At 39.8% G+C, this 19,732-nt stretch overlaps 1 protein-coding gene across 1 annotated transcript in view; it reads right to left on the bottom strand.

Moving 5' to 3' along the window:
- Positions 1–19,732, bottom strand: part of LOC126259239 (autophagy-related protein 2 homolog A) — a 471,250-nt gene that overhangs the window by 301,640 nt on the left and 149,878 nt on the right. Inside the window, exons 11-14 of the mRNA XM_049955863.1 lie at positions 15,449–15,605; positions 13,557–13,711; positions 8,245–8,383; positions 277–377 (exon numbers count right to left, since the gene is read on the bottom strand). Of these exons, the coding sequence (XP_049811820.1) occupies positions 277–377; positions 8,245–8,383; positions 13,557–13,711; positions 15,449–15,605 (552 nt within the window). The remainder of the gene's footprint in view (positions 1–276; positions 378–8,244; positions 8,384–13,556; positions 13,712–15,448; positions 15,606–19,732) is intronic.

Below are 19,732 nucleotides of genomic sequence, written 5' to 3'. Positions count from 1 at the left end.
TGTCCAGTGCAGCCACAAATGATCACTCTTTCCTTCACACCCTGCTCATTGTGTCTCCCCTGACATGGGGTTCTGGGTGATTTTTCCATAACTCTCTCCATTTCTTAAACCACACCAGTCCTTTTCCTTCATTCATCTTCTTTTCCCTTCAACATTTATTTCACCTCACAAAATTAAGACGATTTTTAAAGTACATCTGTATGAAAACTGCTATTGATATTCCTACATCTTTCAAGAATATAAAAGTAATAGGAAGTTAACACAAATGTACATTACCTTAAATTCATTTTTAAAAGTGATGATGACACCTTTATTTCTGTTTTGCTATCTGCTAGTGAAGAACTTTCAACAGCCTGATAAAAACATGTCTGTTGAGTCTGGGGAAAAAAAAGATTGTTTAAACTCAACAGATTTAATTTTTTTACAACTAAACTTAGTTACTCTTAATCTCAAAAGCAGCTAAAAGAAACAGATTCATATTGAAACAGGCAGTCTGTTTGTACTATGGACAACAGAAAAATTTAACAACATTGTTACGTGACTAAAGTATCAAAAAATGTGCTGTATGAGAATATATTTTGAAAAAATGTTAAATTACTTATTGAAACATTTCAAAATTAGGCACTTTCTGGTCTGGTAGTTCATTACATTCTTTAGTCATTTCTTTTATGTTCATTATAGGAACATACTATAGCAACAAAAAGAAACTTCAGGATTGTAGCATAGTGGTCATATACAATTAAATTGGTCCACACAAGAAAGTACACTGTTTCTTGGACATAGTGTACTGTTGTATTATCAGCATGGAAGAATCTGGCATTGGGACAAGGCAATTGGTGGATTTACTTGATGGAGTAGCACATTGTTTAAAACTCACAAGTCATTTAATTCTGAGCACTATACATCCCAGGCCTCTACTTCTACCAATTCTCTTGATTAGTCTTATGTATAAGTAAAATTTTTTTGTGATTCTGCCAGGTATTCAGAATAACACAAGGTTCTTTCACCACTTATTATTTAATCAGAGAGAGAGAGATTTCACCTAGTAAAATTTTTGGCTCTAACTTTCTTACTTATTCAATACTGCATCATCAAAATATAACAACTTCTTCATACCTCATGATGATAAGAGGATTGTCTTGGCAATTTATGTATCTAATAAGCATCCTTATGCAGATACATACATTGATCTTGGTGCCAGTTTCATTATTTTGTCTGAAGGCATGAATATTTCTCCAATGGAGGAATGATTTTGCAAGATAACTTTTACATGACAAACGTTACATGACACTGTACGAATAATTGCTCAGTATGAACACATTATATAAATATGATACGGAAAAAACTGAGTAAGGAGGAGGGGGACACCACATACCATTAGTCCCCATTTCAGGCAGAACAGTAAGTAGCAATGGAGAGAAAATTATACATCTGTTCCCAGGCTTGTGTAGGGCAAGAGATAAATTGGAAACACAGATTATTATTAATGAAGTGTATACATTCATTTAATGTATGGTGAAAGGAAAAGAAGCTGGAAATGACTGTGTTTGAATATAAAGAAACAAGCTGGCTTTAGTTGTGGATACAGCAAAATGAACCATCTGCAAGGCACAAACAAAATTACACAACTGATCAGTAAGTATGAATTACCACCTTGCTTGGTATTAATATATTATTAGAAAACTTTTGACACTGAAACTTCCTTGCAGGTTAAAACTGTGAGCTGGAGCGAGACTTGAACTTGGGGCCTATGACTTTCATGGGCAAGTGCTCTACTGGCTGAGCTATCCAAGCTCAATTCATGACCCATTCTCACAGCTTTAGTTTCCTCCAGTACCTCATCTCCTACTTTCGAAACTTCACAGAAGCTCTGCTGTGAACTTTGCAAGACTAACACTCCTGGAAGAAAGAATATAGTGGAAATGTGGCTTAGCCACCTCATGGGGAATGTTTCCAGAATGATAGCTCATTCGGTAGAGCACTTGCCCGCGAAAAGCAGAGGTCACCAGTTCAAGTTATGCTCCTGCACACAGTTTTAATCTGCCAGGAAAATTCGTATCAGCACACACTCAACTGCAGTGAAAATATTATTCTGGAAACATCCCCCAGGCTTTGGCTAAGCCATGTCTCTGGTATATCCTTTCCTCCAGGAGTGACAGTCTTGCAAGGTTTGCAGGAGAGCTTCTGTGAGGTTTGTAAGATAGGAGATGAAAGCTGTGAGGATGGGTCGTGAGTTATGCTTGGGTAGCTCAGTCAGTAGAGCAGGCAAAGGCCCTGAGTTCAAGTCTTCCTCTGACACACAGTTTTAAACTGCTAGGAAGTTTCATACCAGCATACACTATGCTGGAGAGTGAAAATTTCCTTCTGGACTTTTGACACTCTTTCAACATTATCCCCACTAACAGCTCAAAAGAAACACAGCAGTGATTCTACATAAGTAAGCATACTCAGCAATGTATGTGTCTATGCTACAGTTTTCATTATATTTCATCACAGCTGTGAGAAATTTAGAACTGAAAGAGGAGTCAGACAAGATAATTCAATATCATCAGAATGATTACCAGCCGTCTTAGAGGTAGGTTTTAGTCCCCTGAATTGTGGAAACAAAGGAGAAAATGTTTGAAACATATCTGAACCATCTCTCTTTGCTGATTACGTGCAACTGTTTGCCTTTAGCACAGTTAAACTACTACAATTAATGGAAAAATTTTACAGTGGAAGCTAAGGTAGGCTTAGAAATTTATGACAATAAGGCTACAATATTTAAAATTAACACATTGCAAAACACTTCAGATCAATAATGATGCCAAGGAACAAGCTGAGTTCTTGCTTTTATGGCAGTTGAAGATGACTGGATGAACTATAAAAGCTCAAAATGAAAGTTTACAATCAATGTGTATTGCTAGTTTTCACTAATGGGATTGAGACATGGCATTTAAACATGAAAATGTTCCTTGGTGAGTGTGTTGGGTATTACAAGGAAAGAAAGGAAAACAAATAAATTGATCAGAGAACAGGCTGGAGCTGAAGACATAACTATGACTGCAATGACAATTAAATAGGGAGATTTGTAACATGTAGCTAGGCAAGTAGATAATACACAGACCAAGGAAGCTATTTTCTGTATTACAAGAGATATGAGAAGACCGAGACAATGAATTAATGGGAGAGAGTGGAGGACATTACAAAACATGCAGGAGCAGCTCGAACACATGTAGCTGAAACCTGTAATGCATGCAAAGTCTATGGGAGGTCTGTACCCAACAGTGCACATTGAATGGGTGGTGCGGATAGTCATTTTCTCTGTTGTGAGCAACATTATTTTGTATGTTATGTATACTGGTATTTAATGGCAACACATAAAAAAGTTGTTCCAGAGGCAGCTGAATTATAACAACTAATTTAATTGACATTGTACACTATTTACTTTTATCTTGACTGAGCAGATATATTTGTTCTACCTCAGAACCTAGTTTCCACTTCCACCAAATATTTGATCGTCCTATATTTTAAACCAGCAGCAGCATAAAAAACTACCGTTTCACCATGAAATTACAAAGGCACAGGTCTGGTTGAAACAAATGAAAGTACGCTGAATCATGAAAGAGACCATTTAGGAACAAAGGAGTTGCTTATAGCTTTGTGTTTAGACAAAAAAATTGAAAAAGAAAACTGAAATCCAACAAAAATATAGAATATCTCATTTCACAGATGGCCTTGCCATTGATGGGTAGGGTATGCCAGTGAAATACAGAGGTCTTGTGTCTAGGTCTTCCACAAGATTATGCTCACTGCGCAAGAAGTTGGGAGCAGCAGTGGCATAGGGATGGGGAAAGGTATTTGAAAATTTGATGAACAACAAAGTACTACTTGAGAAGGGATGAGAAGAAAGGTGGGGAGGATATTCCTTATTTCAGGGTATGTCAACAGGAAGTTGAAAACCTCAAAAGGAAACAACTTCAGTGACTACAGTCACATGTGCTGTTGTGTGACAGGGGGGGCACTGTTCTTAGGCTTCTCAGCAAGTATGTGACATGTGGTGTCTTTGAGGGTAAGGCATTGGATATTTCTGTGTCATAACAAGCAACACTTAATACGCTGATGGTATATCAACTAGGGCCACAGAGAAGGTACATTTCTCTTCCATCAACTTTATTTATTTATTTAACAGAGCCCAAATAACCCTAAAATACAATATAATAAAAAACTGTACACACTATTACTAATTAATCCAATGTTCAGTAACCAGAATGGTACAGTTATTCGCTGCAAACAAGTCTTCCATGTCACAGGGTTCACTCAGGTCACTGCACACCAACCAGTGTTCAGAGTCCTGCACTGCCCCACATTCACAATATTCATCATCGCTGATGCCCCACTTCTTCAAATTAATCTTGCACATTGTCACCCCTGTTCTCAACCTGTTGAGGGTTTCCCATGTCCAGTATTGGATATGGCAGCCTGATGATAGATTCTTAGCTTCTCTTTTGCTGTCCATAATCCTCCAGGAGACTTTGTTCTCCACAGTTCAGTTTGGCAGGCTTCTGCTGATCTTTGAATTGGTGCAATTCTAAGTAGCAAGGTTCTTCTGGTCTTCTGTCATGATAGATAGGTGAGAGTTTCAAACAGTGGATGCATTGGCTTTTTCTTGCTGCTGCTAATGTCTTCTTACATCTGGAGGTTTTATTCCCACGAGTGGAAATATCTTCTTGGCTGGAACTGGTATTAGGAACTGTGTGACTAAGCAGCCTACTCTCATGAATTGTCACATCAACTTGGTTACCATGTGCAGAGTTCCTCCAGACTGATGTGGCATACTCCACAGCAGAGGAACACAGAGCACATGTGGATGTGCATAGGTTGCTGGGCTGCACTCCCCGTGTGGTGTTTGTCAGCTTACGGATAAGGTTGTTTCTAGCGCACACCTTCCGTCTGGTTCCCATACATCGTTGTTTATAGGTTAATGTGGTATCACCGCCAGACACCACACTTGCTAGGTGGTAGCCTTTAACTGTTAGTGTACGTCGGACCCACGTGTCGCTACTATCGGTGATTGCAGACCAAGTGCCGCCACATGGCAGGTCTAGAGAGACTCCCTAGCACTCCCCCAGTTGTACAGCCGACTTTGCTAGCGATGGTTCACTGTCTACATATGCTCTCAACTGCCGGGACGACAGTTTAGCATAGCCTTCAGCTACTTCATTTGCTACGACCTAGCAAGGCGCCATATTCAGTAATTTGAATGAATTCTGAGCAGATAATATTGTGAATCATGTACCGTCAAGAGCGACGTTCATCATTAATGGATTAAAGTTAAGTATCAAACTAATTACGTCCGCTTTCTGAATTCTAATTCCTTGTCATGTTCCAGAGCTCACATCAGTATAGTTCTTCCCTCCTCACGCCAGCCTGCATGAGCTAAAATGCATGCATTTCGGCCTCCTCTAGTAACATGGTGTTGGCTCTTCTGCCAACACAAAAGTTAACAAATGATCCAACTTCAACCCTAGGTGGGCACAGTGATTTAGATTGTGTCCTTTCCTGATGATGGTCAACTTTCTTCTTGCCTCCTTTTTACGTGGGTGAAATGCACACACCTGACTTATATCTTGTTTGGGTGTCCAGTGGTTGTCATCATAGTAGATGGAAAGTTCTCGAAGAGTAGATGTTAGCTAGTAGATGTTAGCTAGTAGAACCTCCCACAGAAGAACCACAAAAGTGCCCCACTTGTGACAGGATACTTTCCGTGACTGGATCAGACTCTGAATGTGGCTCTCCAGCAGGGATACGACTTCCTCAAATCCTGCCCTGAAATGAGATCCATCCTTCATGAAATCCTCCCCACTCCACCAAGAGTGTCTTTCCGCCGTCCACCTAACCTTCGTAACCTCTTAGTTCATCCCTATGAAATCCCCAAACCACATTCCTTACCCTCTGTCTCCTACCCTTGTAACTGCCCCCGGTGTAAAACCTGTCCAATGCACCCTCCCACCACCACCTACTCCAGTCCTGTAACCCGGAAGGTGTGCACGATCAAAGGCAGAGCCACGTGTGAAAGCATCCACGTGATTTACCAACTGACCTGCCTACAATGTGAAGCTTTCTATGTGGGAATGACCAGCAACAAACTGTCCATTCGCATGAATGGACACAGGCAGACAGTGTTTGTTGGTAATGAGGATCACCCTGTGGCTAAACATGCCTTGGTGCACGGCCAGCACATCTTGGCACAGTGTTACACCGTCCGGTTATCTGGATACTTCCCACTAACACCAACCTGTCAGAACTCCGGGGATGGGAACTTGCCCTTCAGTATATCCTCTCTTCTCGTTATCCGCCAGGCCTCAACCTCCACTAATTTCAAGTTGCCGCCGCTCATACCTCATCTGTCTTTCAACAACATCTTTGCCTCTTTACTTCTGCCTCGACTGACATCTCTGCCCAAACTCTTTGCCTTTACAAATGTCTGCTTGTGTCTGTGTATGTGCAGATGGATATGTGTGTGTGGGCGAGTGTATACCTGTCCTTTTTTTCCCCCTAAGGTAAGTCTTTCCGCTCCCGGGATTGGAATGACTCCTTACCCTCTCCCTTAAAACCCACATCCTTTCGTCTTTCCCTCTCCTTCCCTCTTTCCTGACGAAGCAACCATTGGTTGCGAAAGCTAGAATTTTGTGTGTATGAATGTGTTTGTTTGTGTTTCTATCGACCTGCCAGCGCTTCCATATGGTAAGTCACATCATCTCTGTTTATATATATATATATAATAGAGGGAAACATTCCACGTGGGAAAAATATATCTAAAAACAAAGATGATGTGACTTACCGAACGAAAGTGCTGGCAGGTCGATAGACACACAAACAAACACAAACAAACACAAACACACACACAAAATTCAAGCATTCGCAACAAACTGTTGCCTCATCAGGAAAGAGGGAAGGAGAGGGAAAGACGAAAGGATGTGGGTTTTAAGGGAGAGGGTAAGGAGTCATTCCAATCCCGGGAGCAGAAAGACTTACCTTAGGGGGAAAAAAGGACGGGTATATACTCGCACACACACACACACACACACAAACACACACACACACACACACACACACACATATATATATCCATCCACACATATACAGACACAAGCAGACATCTCACAAGCAGACATATTGAAATATGTCTGCTTGTGTCTGTATATGTGTGGATGGATATGTGTGTGTGTGTGTGTGTGTGTGTGTGTGTGTGTGTGTGTGCGCGCGCGAGTGTATACCCGTCCTTTTTCCCCCTAAGGTAAGTCTTTCCGCTCCCGGGATTGGAATGACTCCTTACCCTCTCCCCTAAAACCCACATCCTTTCGTCTTTCCCTCTCCTTCACTCTTTCCTGATGAGGCAACAGTTTGTTGCGAAAGCTTGAATTTTGTGTGTGTGTTTGTGTGTCTATCGACTTGCCAGCGCTTTCCTACCATCAACTGTTTAACTATTAGAATAAAATTATGAGATACAATTGCTGGCCAATACTTACCTTTAGGATGTGAAATTTCCAGCACTGCTGTTCTATGCACATATAAAAATATGTGATACTGTCTAGCTTTTGGAACAAATACTTCCTTTCTCAAGGTGGAGAGGGGATAGGTTGGAGAAAGTTACAGAGGAAGGGCAGGTCAGTCAGACACCAGGACTAGGGCACACAAAACTGGGAAAATTGCATATTTGCTATAGAGGCAACAAGTAATGCCTGTCAGGGTGTCAAATACAAAAAAACAGATGAGAGAATGCAGAAGAAATTAGAACCTGATGTGTATAAAAATAATTTATACAGTACCAGTAATAGTCACTAATATACTAAGTCCATTAGTACTCATCATAAAGATGACATATTAATTTGCACACAAGCACAATGAAAAGACGTTACACATTTAGCTTTGAGCCAAAGCCTTCTTCAGAAAAGCAAACACACACACACACACACACACACACACACACACACACACACACACACACACACAAGCAAGTACACCTCATGCCCACAACTGCTTGCTTGTGTATGTGATTCCTTTCCTGAGGATGGCTTTGGCTAAAAGCTAAATGTGTAATAAACTTTTTGTTGTGCCTGCTTCCATCTCATCGTGTCTCCTTTATGCATCTATACCAATCTATACTTTTCCTTATATTGTTGATATTCCAACATGGAGTTTCCACAGTTTAGTAAGTCCATTAGTGTCACACTATTTACTACACACAAGAAAACACTTTACCATTAGGTCTTTAACTGCACCAGATCCCATTCCATATTTAGACGTACTTCGACGACACAATGGCTGAGGGTTCAGCACGGCGGTAATACGATCCACAATTGAAATATCAATCTCTGATGCACATTTCTCAAGTGTGAATCTGGAAAAAGAGATAAAAAAGAAAATATCAATTTAAAATATGTTTTTTATATATAGTGAAGACCATAACAACGTGAAATGATGGCTTCTTGACTTAACAAATTAATATGAAATGTGATTAGAGGGGAAGAGGGAAGGTGAGAAGAAGGTGGGAAGATTGAGGTGTATAGGACAAGGCAATAAATCTCTTATGCAGAACTACCTTTAACAGAAAAATTGGAAGTACAGACTAGAAGATATAGGAAAGTAGTAAATATTATGGCAGTGGGCATTACATCAAAATATGACTGATAATTTATATAATGTCCACTACAATAATATTTATTTACATACAATTATTTTTCATTATTTATTTTGTTTCCTTTTCTGTAGCACAATATTTACATAACATCTACTTCTATAACATTTTCAAACAAACTGGTATTTTTTATTTATAATATAAGGAATTCAATAGATTGCTACTAATCATAAAGATGACCCACTGAGTTGCAGACACGCACAACAAAAAGATTGCTGCACACGCAGCTATCAGCTAAAGCCTTCCTCAGCAAAGAAAACTTACACACAAGCAAGCACACCCCATGCACATTTGGCCACCACCTCAGGCAGCTCCGACAGGAATGCGACTGTCATGTGAATAGCAGTCTGGTGTTGGGAGGGGGGGGGGGGAGGGATATAAGGGTACACATGGGTGGGGGGGGGGGGGGGGAGCTAAGCACTCTCTGGCAGGGTGTGCAGGGTCTAGAGACTGCTAGCCACAGCAACAAGAGACGGGATTTGAAGGAGGAAAAAAAAAAGAAAAAGAAATGGGGAGTAAAAAGGAGGAAAGTGGAAAAGGAGAGGAGAGTAAAAGGAGGAGAGCAGAAAAATGGAGCAGCTGGCAAGGAGGGGAGCAGGGAAGGGGGAAGGACAGACATGATGAGGGGGCAGAAACTGTTGGGTGGAGCGTGTGGGGGGCAGTAGGTTACATGCAATTGCTCATAATACAGCCTCCCATGTCGAAGATACCAACCGCTTCCATCACCGACTCTCCTCCATCCCCTCTGCTTTACCTCCTGGTTCCCCACTGTCACTGTTGGTGCCACTTCCTTATACACCAGTATCCTTCATGTTCATGGCCTTGCTGCAACTGAACAATGTCCTTCAGACTCCAAATCAACAACCTTATTCCTCATTCATCTGCATAACTTTGTCTTAACACATAACTACTTCCCCTTTGAAGGAAAAGTATACAAACAAATCTGCGGCACAGCCACGGGCAGCCACATTGCATCCTCCTATGCCAACCTGTCTAAAGGCCATCTAGAGGAAACCTTCCTAGCCTCTCAAACCCCAAACCTCTGTCCTGATTCAAGTTCACTGATGATATCTTCATGATCTTGACTCATCCTCATTCCTTCACAACCTCAACACCTTCCATCCCATTTGCTTCACCTGGTCTTTCTCAGCCCAGCATGACACCTTCCTGACGCTGACCTCTCTTCTCTGATGACTCCATCCACACCTCTGTCTACATTAAACCCACCAACCACCAACAGTGCCTACATTCTGACACCGGCCACCCATTCACCCATTCCACATCAAAAAGTTCCTCCCACCCAGCCTTGCTACCTGGGGACAACATATCTGCAGTGACAAGAACTATCATTCTCAATATACTGAAGGTCTCATCAAGGCCTCCACAAACAAGCACTATCCCTCAGACCTAGTCTGCCAACAAATTTCCTGTGGCATCCCCCCCCCCCCCCCCCCCAAGTCCTCACACCACCTCCAAGAGTGAGACATATGGAATGTAAGGCCAGGATAGCTTGCCACGAAGGGTATCAAAATGGGTGTACAATATTGCTAACATACGACTGTACTTGAAGGGTGCCGTGGATGACAACCAAACTGGTCCTGCTATGAAATGAAATGTCACCTCAGACCATCACTCCTGGTTGTCAGGCCGAATGGCAGGTAACAGTCAGTGAGAATATGGAAACCTATGGCGTTTATCCCCCCATGAACCATGGACCTTGCAACCACAAAGGAGGGGTATCTGTCGAGAGGCCAGACAAACATGTGGTTCCTGAAGAGGGGCAGCAGCCTTTTCAGTAGTTGCAGGGGCAACAGTCTGGATGATTGACTGATCTGGCCTAGTAACACTAACCAAAACGGCCTTGCTGTGCTGGTACTGCAAACGGCTGAAAGCAAGGAGAAACTACAACCGTAATTTTTCCCAAGGGCATGCAGCTTTAATGCTTGAGAGCTGCATCAAACCAGTCTCAGGACTGAAGACCACAACAACAACAACAACAACAACATCTTTTGCTTTCTTTACAGATGTCACCTTCTGCAAGTAGGTCGGTGCTGAGAACTTATTAATTATCAAAAGTATCTGCTAGAAGAGTTGAAGAATTTGCAAAACACTAATACTTTCTTGTTCCTTTCTGGAAGTACATTTTGCAATTGTAGAGGAGTCAATCTATATTATGGAATGCCATTTTATCAAATAAGAAATGATGAAGAACATATAGATGCTTGGAAGAACTTGTAAGGTCTGTTCACATAAGCAAATGGAAACCATTTTGTAATTTTGAATATGCATGGTTTTTTTTCCTTAAAAATAAAATGTATATTCTCCACTCTACGTAGCATGGTTACAAGAACAATGAACAGAAACCTGAGGTCATCATTTAGAGAAGCACATAGAACTGTGACGTTTTAATGTAAAGGAATCCTGCCCTGATCCTTAATATATTCAGCAACAATTGTGAGTTGTATGACAGTAAAAGCATGCTTATTCTCTTTGAGGTATCCCCTCCACAAAAAGTCTAATACTGCTCTTGTTAGAATGTATCAACGTCTGAGCAAGTTACATTACTTAAATGAAATTAGGAGAACTATTTAACCTAAAATGTATAAGAAATTTGGTTACATTCAGAAGCTGAACTGCATGGCTGGATGTCACCATTTCAATAAAGAGAGTGCCACTTCCCCGACTTTTCTCATATTTCGATATTCCTGTTATTTGCTGAAGCAATTTCTCTAAATGTAATGCAGACTGCTGTTCACAAATTACCCCCTGTTCTTTATGAACATACACAAATTTTGCATGACAGGCTTTTGACCTGTTACTGTTGCAATCCCTTGCATTTTACAGAAGTAGGGCTTGACATCTGGGTTATCTAGCTGTGTGAGTTTGGTTTAAAGTAATCCTTGCACAACCCTCACAACATATGCTGTCAGGAATAAAGCACTATCAATCTGGAAATAATTTGTTTATATTCTGTGTGTAAAAGTGGGCCAAATTCATAAATGGAATGCAAGGGAATGGTTACTGATGTTTTTTAAAGGGAAGAAAAGAACAGGGGGGAGGGGGGGCAGCAGCAGAGGGACACGCTGGGATGCAGAGGAAATTATGTGGCTTAAATGGTGTCAAACTTAGTTAAAACTTTGTTAACCAGGCTCTACTAAATTTATTATATGTGCTTTGACAACGGAAGTATAAACCTTAAGTTCTTATGACCTATGGCTATTATTTGTACATGAGCCATAAAAAACCTGAAAATCATATAAATGAATTAATTTACCCTGTCAAGTATAAAAAAGCATCACACAAATGAATATCTAGTACATGAAAATCATTATATCTGACTGCACACATACAGGGTTATTACAAATGATTGAAGCGATTTCACAGCTCTACAATAACTTTATTATTTGAGATATTTTCACAATGCTTTGCACACACATACAAAAACTCAAAAAGTTTTTTTAGGCATTCACAAATGTTCAATATGTGCCCCTTTAGTGATTCGGCAGACATCAAGCCGATAATCAAGTTCCTCCCACACTCGGCGCAGCATGTCCCCATCAATGAGTTCGAAAGCATCGTTGATGCGAGCTCGCAGTTCTGGCACGTTTCTTGGTAGAGGAGGTTTAAACACTGAATCTTTCACATAACCCCACAGAAAGAAATCGCATGGGGTTAAGTCGGGAGAGTGTCGAGGCCATGACATGAATTGCTGATCATGATCTCCACCACGACCGATCATCGGTTTTCCAATCTCCTGTTTAAGAAATGCCGAACATCATGATGGAAGTGCGGTGGAGCACCACCTGTTGAAAGATGAAGTCGGCACTGTCGGTCTCCAGTTGTGGCATGAGCCAATTTTCCAGCATGTCCAGATACACGTGTCCTGTAACGTTTTTTTCGCAGAAGAAAAAGGGGCCGTAAACTTTAAACCGTGAGATTGCACAAAACACGTTAGCTTTTGTTGAATTGCGAAGTTGTCCACGAATGCGTGAGGATTCTCTACCGCCCAGATTCGCACATTGTGTCTGTTCACTTCACCATTAAGAAAAAATGTTGCTTCATCACTGAAAACAAGTTTCGCACTGAACGCATCCTCTTCCATGAGCTGTTGCAACCGCGCCGAAAATTCAAAGCGTTTGACTTTGTCATCAGGTGTCAGGGCTTATAGCAATTGGAAATGGTAAAGCTTCTGCTTTAGCCTTTTCTGTAAGATTTTCCAAACCGTCGGCTGTGGTACGTTAAGCTCCCTGCTTGCTTTATTCGTCGACTTCTGCGGGCTACGCGTGAAACTTGCCCGCACGCGTTCAACCATTTCTTCGCTCACTGCAGGCCGACCCGTTGATTTCCCCTTACAGAGGCATCCAGAAGCTTTAAACTGCGCATACCATCGCCGAATGGAGTTAGCAATTGGTGGATCTTTGTTGAACTTCATCCTGAAGTGTCGTTGCACTGTTATGACTGACTGATGTGAGTGCATTTCAATCATGGCATACGCTTTCTCGGCTCCTGTCTCCATTTTGTCTCACTGCGCTCTCGAGCACTCTGGCGGCAGAAACCTGAAGTGCGGCTTCAGCCGAACAAAACTTTATGAGTATTTCTACGTATCTGTAGTGTGTCGTGACCATATGTCAATGAATGGAGCTACAGTGAATTTATGAAATCGCTTCAATCATTTGTAATAGCCCTGTACATGTTCAAAAGAACATTGCTGTACAATAAACTCTACTTATGAGGTTTTGCTAAACTATGGACATAACTTGCCAAAAGATTAATCCCATACTTTTAAGTGATAAGAGGACTGCTGTTTCAAATGCCTGTCACAATGTTGACTATCATGATACAGAATAAAACTGATCTGATATCTATTATTACATACTTGAGATCAGTACGTGGATGTGTATAGTGCCTCAGCTGGCCATGGTTAATTGCTTTCTCTGTGTACTTGAAAACTAACTTCAAGTCAGGTTGAGAATGAAGTGGGAAAGTATTCTGTCCTTCTTCTGCATCAGTGCATCGTAAAAACCGCAACAACTGTAAACAAATTTCTTTTTAAATAGAGAAGACTAAGTAATATATGGATTATGTGAATATCAATGAATAAAAACTGAGAGACAAAAAACATGAGTTAGAAAACACATAAATAACAAGAATAAAAGTTACAGTCTGAAAGCAGATTATGCTCCTGAATTGTGGATAACAAGTTGCTTTGTATCAAGCAATAATATCTGTAAGGAAAGGACTTGACTGATGCCAAAAGAATTACAGTGTAAACAATTTTGTAAGCTGTATCTAGGTATCTATTACTACTCCTACTAACATTTGGAGCAAATCATGTATCATGAATGGAGTCTCCTGGTCTAATGTCCATGTACTAGAATATGGGTCGATCCCATCAAACATCAGTAAATGAAACTATTGTTTTTCTAAATATCAGCTTTTTTTAAAAAAATTATTCTTTTGGTGTGGCAGCCATATCAGAATTTCAGCAATACAGTACAGGATGTGAACACCTATGTCTATAACGGAGTGTCATATTTAAAATTCAGCATAGTTATAAAGAGAAAGGCAAAGAAAATTGCAAATCACAAGAGACATAAGTGAGTAAAAATTATAAATTTTTATGCTAAGGCTTCATCAGTATGTGGTAGCACACAATATGCAACTGATCATAAACAGATTATTATTCCATGCAATAGACCACAGCAAACAAATGATATTGTGTCAAAGGTGTGTTTATGATCAGAGATACTGCTGCATATGGTGTATAGACTGTAAGATTATGAAACAATATGACTGAGTTCTCTAGCAGTCATAGTAATCACAATGATTGTTAATAAATATAGAAATCATGTAAACATAATGCACTTACAAAGGTGACAACTCAAAATATTGACACACTACTTAAAAGCTAATGAATATACATTATGTCTCAGTTAAAGTGTGGTTTCAGTTGCCTGAGACTGCAGTCGTGTGTGTGTGTGTGTGTGTGTGTGTGTGTGTGTGTGTGTGTGTGTGTTGTTGACAAAGGCCAATGGCCAAAAGCTTTAATTGTGAGAGTGTTTTTGTTGTGCCTATCTGTGACTCAGCATCTCCGCTATATGGTGAGTAGCAACTTTCCTTTTCACAATATCGTTATGTCTTCGTTATTTGTTTATATTTACTGTGATGCTAAAGAAAAATGTGAACAAACTGTGTGACATCAATCAATGCCCTTTTCAGTTCTCAGTGGTCTCAATCACAAGATTTTCATTATTTACCCCATTTATGTTAGCGAACTTGCTTCTTGTTGCTTGAAGTATATTGCTACTTCTTGCAGACTTTCAACCACAATTTGTATTTGGAACTTTTGACTGGAGTACTTCTCGAACTTACATTCTTATTTTATCTTAATCACCTCTGAATATTTGACTTGGAATTTGGAAAACACTTGCAAAAACTGAAAGGTGTGGATATAGATTTTCTTCAAAAATAATTAAGTTTCAACAAGAATTAACTGAAAGAAGTTAACAGATTTTAGCATCATATGCACTGCAAACACATTCAGAGTTACAGTAAAAAATGACGGTTTTGAAGTAGATGAAAAAATGAAATAACAAATTATACTTAGCTGAATAAAAGAATCATGTTTATGCATTAAAAAGAATGAAGTCATAAATCGGAGTTAATATCAAGGAAAAAACAATTAATTTTGCTGACTGACTAGCATCTCATTTTATAATCTACTCATGAAATATTAATTACAACTATTCAGGTCTAAAAGCAACAGACCTCAACATATTCCACATTTGCTCTTTGTGAAGGTGTCTTCTTGTCTATAAGACACTCGAGAACCTCAAGACTTGCAGTTGTAAGGGTACCTGCCACAGAACTTGCTTGTGTTGTTGTTCTTTCATTGCCTTCAATTATCACAGGAGCCGCCAAAAGCCTGCACAAAAAAAGGATTCAAACATGGAATATGACAGTGTGTGTATGTTAATAGTGTGCTTCTGGGTGTTCTGCTGTGTTGCTGCTTCCATTTCATGCATATCTTCTTATGTGCATAAAATGGAAACAACAACTTCACAGAAAACCAGGAGGCACACCACTAGTCAATCACACAAGGAAGTTTGAGAGATCACAGTGTGTATATGTTCTCTCCAATGAAAATTAGTTGGATGGACCAATCTTATAAAATAAGAATATTGTACAAAAATCACACAATAATACAAAGTCCTATATGGAATAATAAGAAAAGAGAACCACTCACAGAATTGAGATGTATAAGGAAGCATTTAGTGAGAGTGTAGAGAGAAGCTTGGAATGTGGAGGAGTGGTGTGGTTGATATAACGTACATATTTTTGTGTGGGTCTGTGCAAAGAACACAAATTTGAAAGTTGGGCTAAAATTCTTTATTTATGTGTTTTTCTACTATTCATCAATTCCTCTGTCTGGTGTATGATTGTCTTTCCACATAATGATGTTACTCAAATAGTTTTCAGTTGTGAATGCATAGGATTTTCAAAAACAGTATCTTAATATAATACAAAGTTCTAAGTCACCTTAACTTTCTCACTACCTGAGTCAAAAAAGTGATTCAAACAGTACTTTTCATGGATAAGAGCATGGTTTGATCAGCTACCAGACTGCCATTAACATCTTCAAAATACTCCTACTGAACTGCCAAAGCCAAATTGTCTGCATAGGTAAAGAACTTGCTGCCACAAGAAAAAGATTGATAATTAGTATAGGTGTTGAAAATAGCTGGTATTAACACCCTTCCTTGTGGCAGACTGTTTATTTGAACTTTTTGTTTGCATTGAAATTCAACAAAAAAGAATTGTTTTGCAACACAATGTTTACAGCTTTTTTGTAAACTAGTACTCTTTTCAGATCTCAAAGTTTCACACACACACACACACATCCCTGTGAATGACTGGGTTATATACAACTGAGGAATTTAGAAAGTGTATTCCTGTTCCACACATCCTGTAAACCATCACAAAGAGTAGCAGATCATGTGTAGCTTGCCATTACGGTCATATCCGCAGCACTTAAGTTTGTAAGCTGACAGTTCATCAGCCATCATCAACAGGACCACAGTGTGTATTATCTGCTGTTACATTTGCAGTGTCTTGTTGCATTTTTGTACCCTGTCACAATCAATTTTCTTCAACAGCTGAGCATACCTGTCTCATACCATGTGTTTGACTATTATACATAAAAACAAAAGGAGCAAGCAGAGGATGACAAAATAAGCAAATAACCCTGATAACTGTAGGTCCGTAAACGAATTCCCCAATACAATATGTGTGCAAGTGTAGTAATGCCAGTGTCACAACACTATTAATGTCTAAAGCTACATTTATGCTGCTGGCACATCACTGTCAATTAGTTAAGCATATTACATTCACTGGTATAAAGTGTAAAGTTACCTTGAAGAAACCCATCACAGCTCAAGCTCTGGCAATATGCAAGCTCCAAGGCTGCAGCATATGAACTGCAAATGTACTGTGCCTGTGTAGCATTTAAAGCAGTTGTCATGGCTCCACACATTTTCAAATGAAGAACTGGCTCACATTCACTTCATGTAAAGGTATCCTCAAAATAGACAGCAGTGTTCACTATGTCCCATCAGTGACTGCACGAGACCGGCTCATGTAAATCCAACATGCAACGTAGAGTTAAACAGAGAACAGTGTTGACACCACAAATGGAAGAGCCTATATTACAAGAAGCAGAAGGAATACTGGGCACAAGCAAGTACTAGGACTGCTGCAGCAGAATGTGTTTTACCTTCCACCATATGGTGCAAATTACATGGAATGATGCACAGTTTCTCTTGTGCATGTTATATAAGACCGAAGCATGTTTTGCCCAAGATGGTATTATGAACATCCAGTAAACTAACTTTAAGCTTTTGAGAACCTACAGAATATCACTGAGATGACACAGCAATGGAGATTTTCCGTTAACGTTTGGGCAGGTCTGGTTAGTGATTGGCTGATAGGGCCACATTTCCTACCTGGCCAATGGATTGATCTGGTATACCTTCATTTTCTGCAACACAAGCTAATAGACTATTTGGATGACATTCTTTATGGAAAAAGATGTGTATATGATACATGCACGAAGCAGCAATGTCACACTTTCACGTGTCTGTTCGTTAATTAGCAGCATGAATCTTTGACAACAAATATATCGATAATGGTTTGCCAATACTCCCAGGTCCCCTGAAGTGAACTCACTCGTTTTTTAGATATGAACATTTAAAAGCTTTGGTGTATTCGAACCCTGTTAACAGTGTCGGTGAAGTCAGGGAATGCATTGTACATGGTTGTCAATGCATTCGGAACATGCCTGGGATTTTTGAATGTATGCGGGCAACAATGAGGAGATATGTTGAAGCCTGCCTTCATGTGAATGGTGGCCACATGGAACACTTGTTGCAATGTGTTTGTCTTGAAGTGTGTTTCTGCTGTTTGGATCCTCGGGAACTGTGTTGTAAAGTGGTAGTGTACTCAGTTGTGTATATTACGACTATTTGCTCCCCCTTTTATTTGTACCTATAATAACCAAACATCCTTTGTATGATTTTTGTGTGTGTGTATATTGTAACTCCAATATGTTGAAAAAAGTTGAATAAGTTGGAAGTAGTTATGTTTACAAACTTCCTCGCAGATTAAAACTGTATGCCAGACTGGGTTTCAAACCTGAGACCTGGCCCGTGAATGGAAAAGGCGCCAGGTTTGAGTCCCTGTCCAGCACTCTGTTTTAATCTGCCAGGAAGTTTAAGGTCAGCATATCTTACATTGCAGAGTCAAAATTCATTTTATAGTTGAGGTTACACGATGTGACCAAAAAGAAGTCCTAACAAAATTATACCCTTAATGGAAAGCTGTCACCTTCATTAAAAAATATATCAATGTCTATACTCTGCAAGTCACTTTGCAGCGTGTGCCGCAAGGTACTTTGCGTACCACTGTCACTCCCCCCCTTTCCTGTTTCAGTTGCAAATGGTTCACAGGAGGAACCAGTTGCCGATAGGCCTCTACATGGGTTCAAATCTCTCCAATTTTATCTGCATGGTCTTTTTATGAGATGTACATAGGAAGAAGTAACATACTGGTAGACTCTTCTAAGAATGTACAATCCCAGAACTTTAACAGTTACCCAAACCGCAATGCAGAAAAATTCTCCTGCATTACTGGAATTGGGTGAGAATCTCCATGACACTTAATAAATGAACCTGTAATGAAACATGTGCTCTTCTTTGGATCTTCTCTATTTCTCTATCAATTACATTTGGTACGGATCCCATACTGACAAGCAATATTCAATTATTGGTCGAACAAAGTTTTTATAAGCTAACTCCTTTGTTGAAGGACTACATTTCTTGAATTTCATTCTGGCATCTGCCTTTCTTACAATTACTTTTAAGTGGTCATTCTACTTTAAATCATTCTGAATGCATGCTCCTACATGTTTTATGGAAGTAACTGCTTTTAATCATTGTTCACCAATCATGTACTCACACAAGAGTAGGTCTTTCTGCCTATATGTACACAATGCATAACAGTTGTTTATGAGGAGGGTCAATTGCCACTCCCTGTACCAAGTGTTGATCCTTTGCAGATCTTCCTGCATTTCACTAAAATTTTCTAGCACTGCAACTTCTCTGTAAACAACTGCATTGTCTATGAAAAGCCTCATCGCACGGAACTACAGACATTGTCTACTATGGCATTTATATAAATTGTGAAAAGTAAATGATCTATACCACTCCCTTAGGGTACGTCTGAAGTTACTTTTGTGTCTAATGATCTCTGCTTTGAGAATGATGTGCTGTGCTCTATTTGTTAGAAACACTTCAATCCAATTACACAGTTGAAAAATATATCTAAAAACAAAGATGATGTGACTTACCAAATGAAAGTGCTGGCAGGTCGACAGACACACAAACAAACACAAACATACACACAAAATTCTAGCTTTCGCAACCAACGGTTGCTTCGTCAGGAAAGAGGGAAGGAGAGGGAAAGATGAAAGGATGTGGGTTTTAAGGGAGAGGGTAA

This window comes from Schistocerca nitens, chromosome 5 (assembly GCF_023898315.1).
Source record: "Schistocerca nitens isolate TAMUIC-IGC-003100 chromosome 5, iqSchNite1.1, whole genome shotgun sequence".
In the NCBI taxonomy this organism is placed as follows: domain Eukaryota; kingdom Metazoa; phylum Arthropoda; class Insecta; order Orthoptera; family Acrididae; genus Schistocerca; species Schistocerca nitens.
Note: the sequence above shows the minus strand (reverse complement) of the source record. Positions and strands in the feature narration are given on the sequence as shown.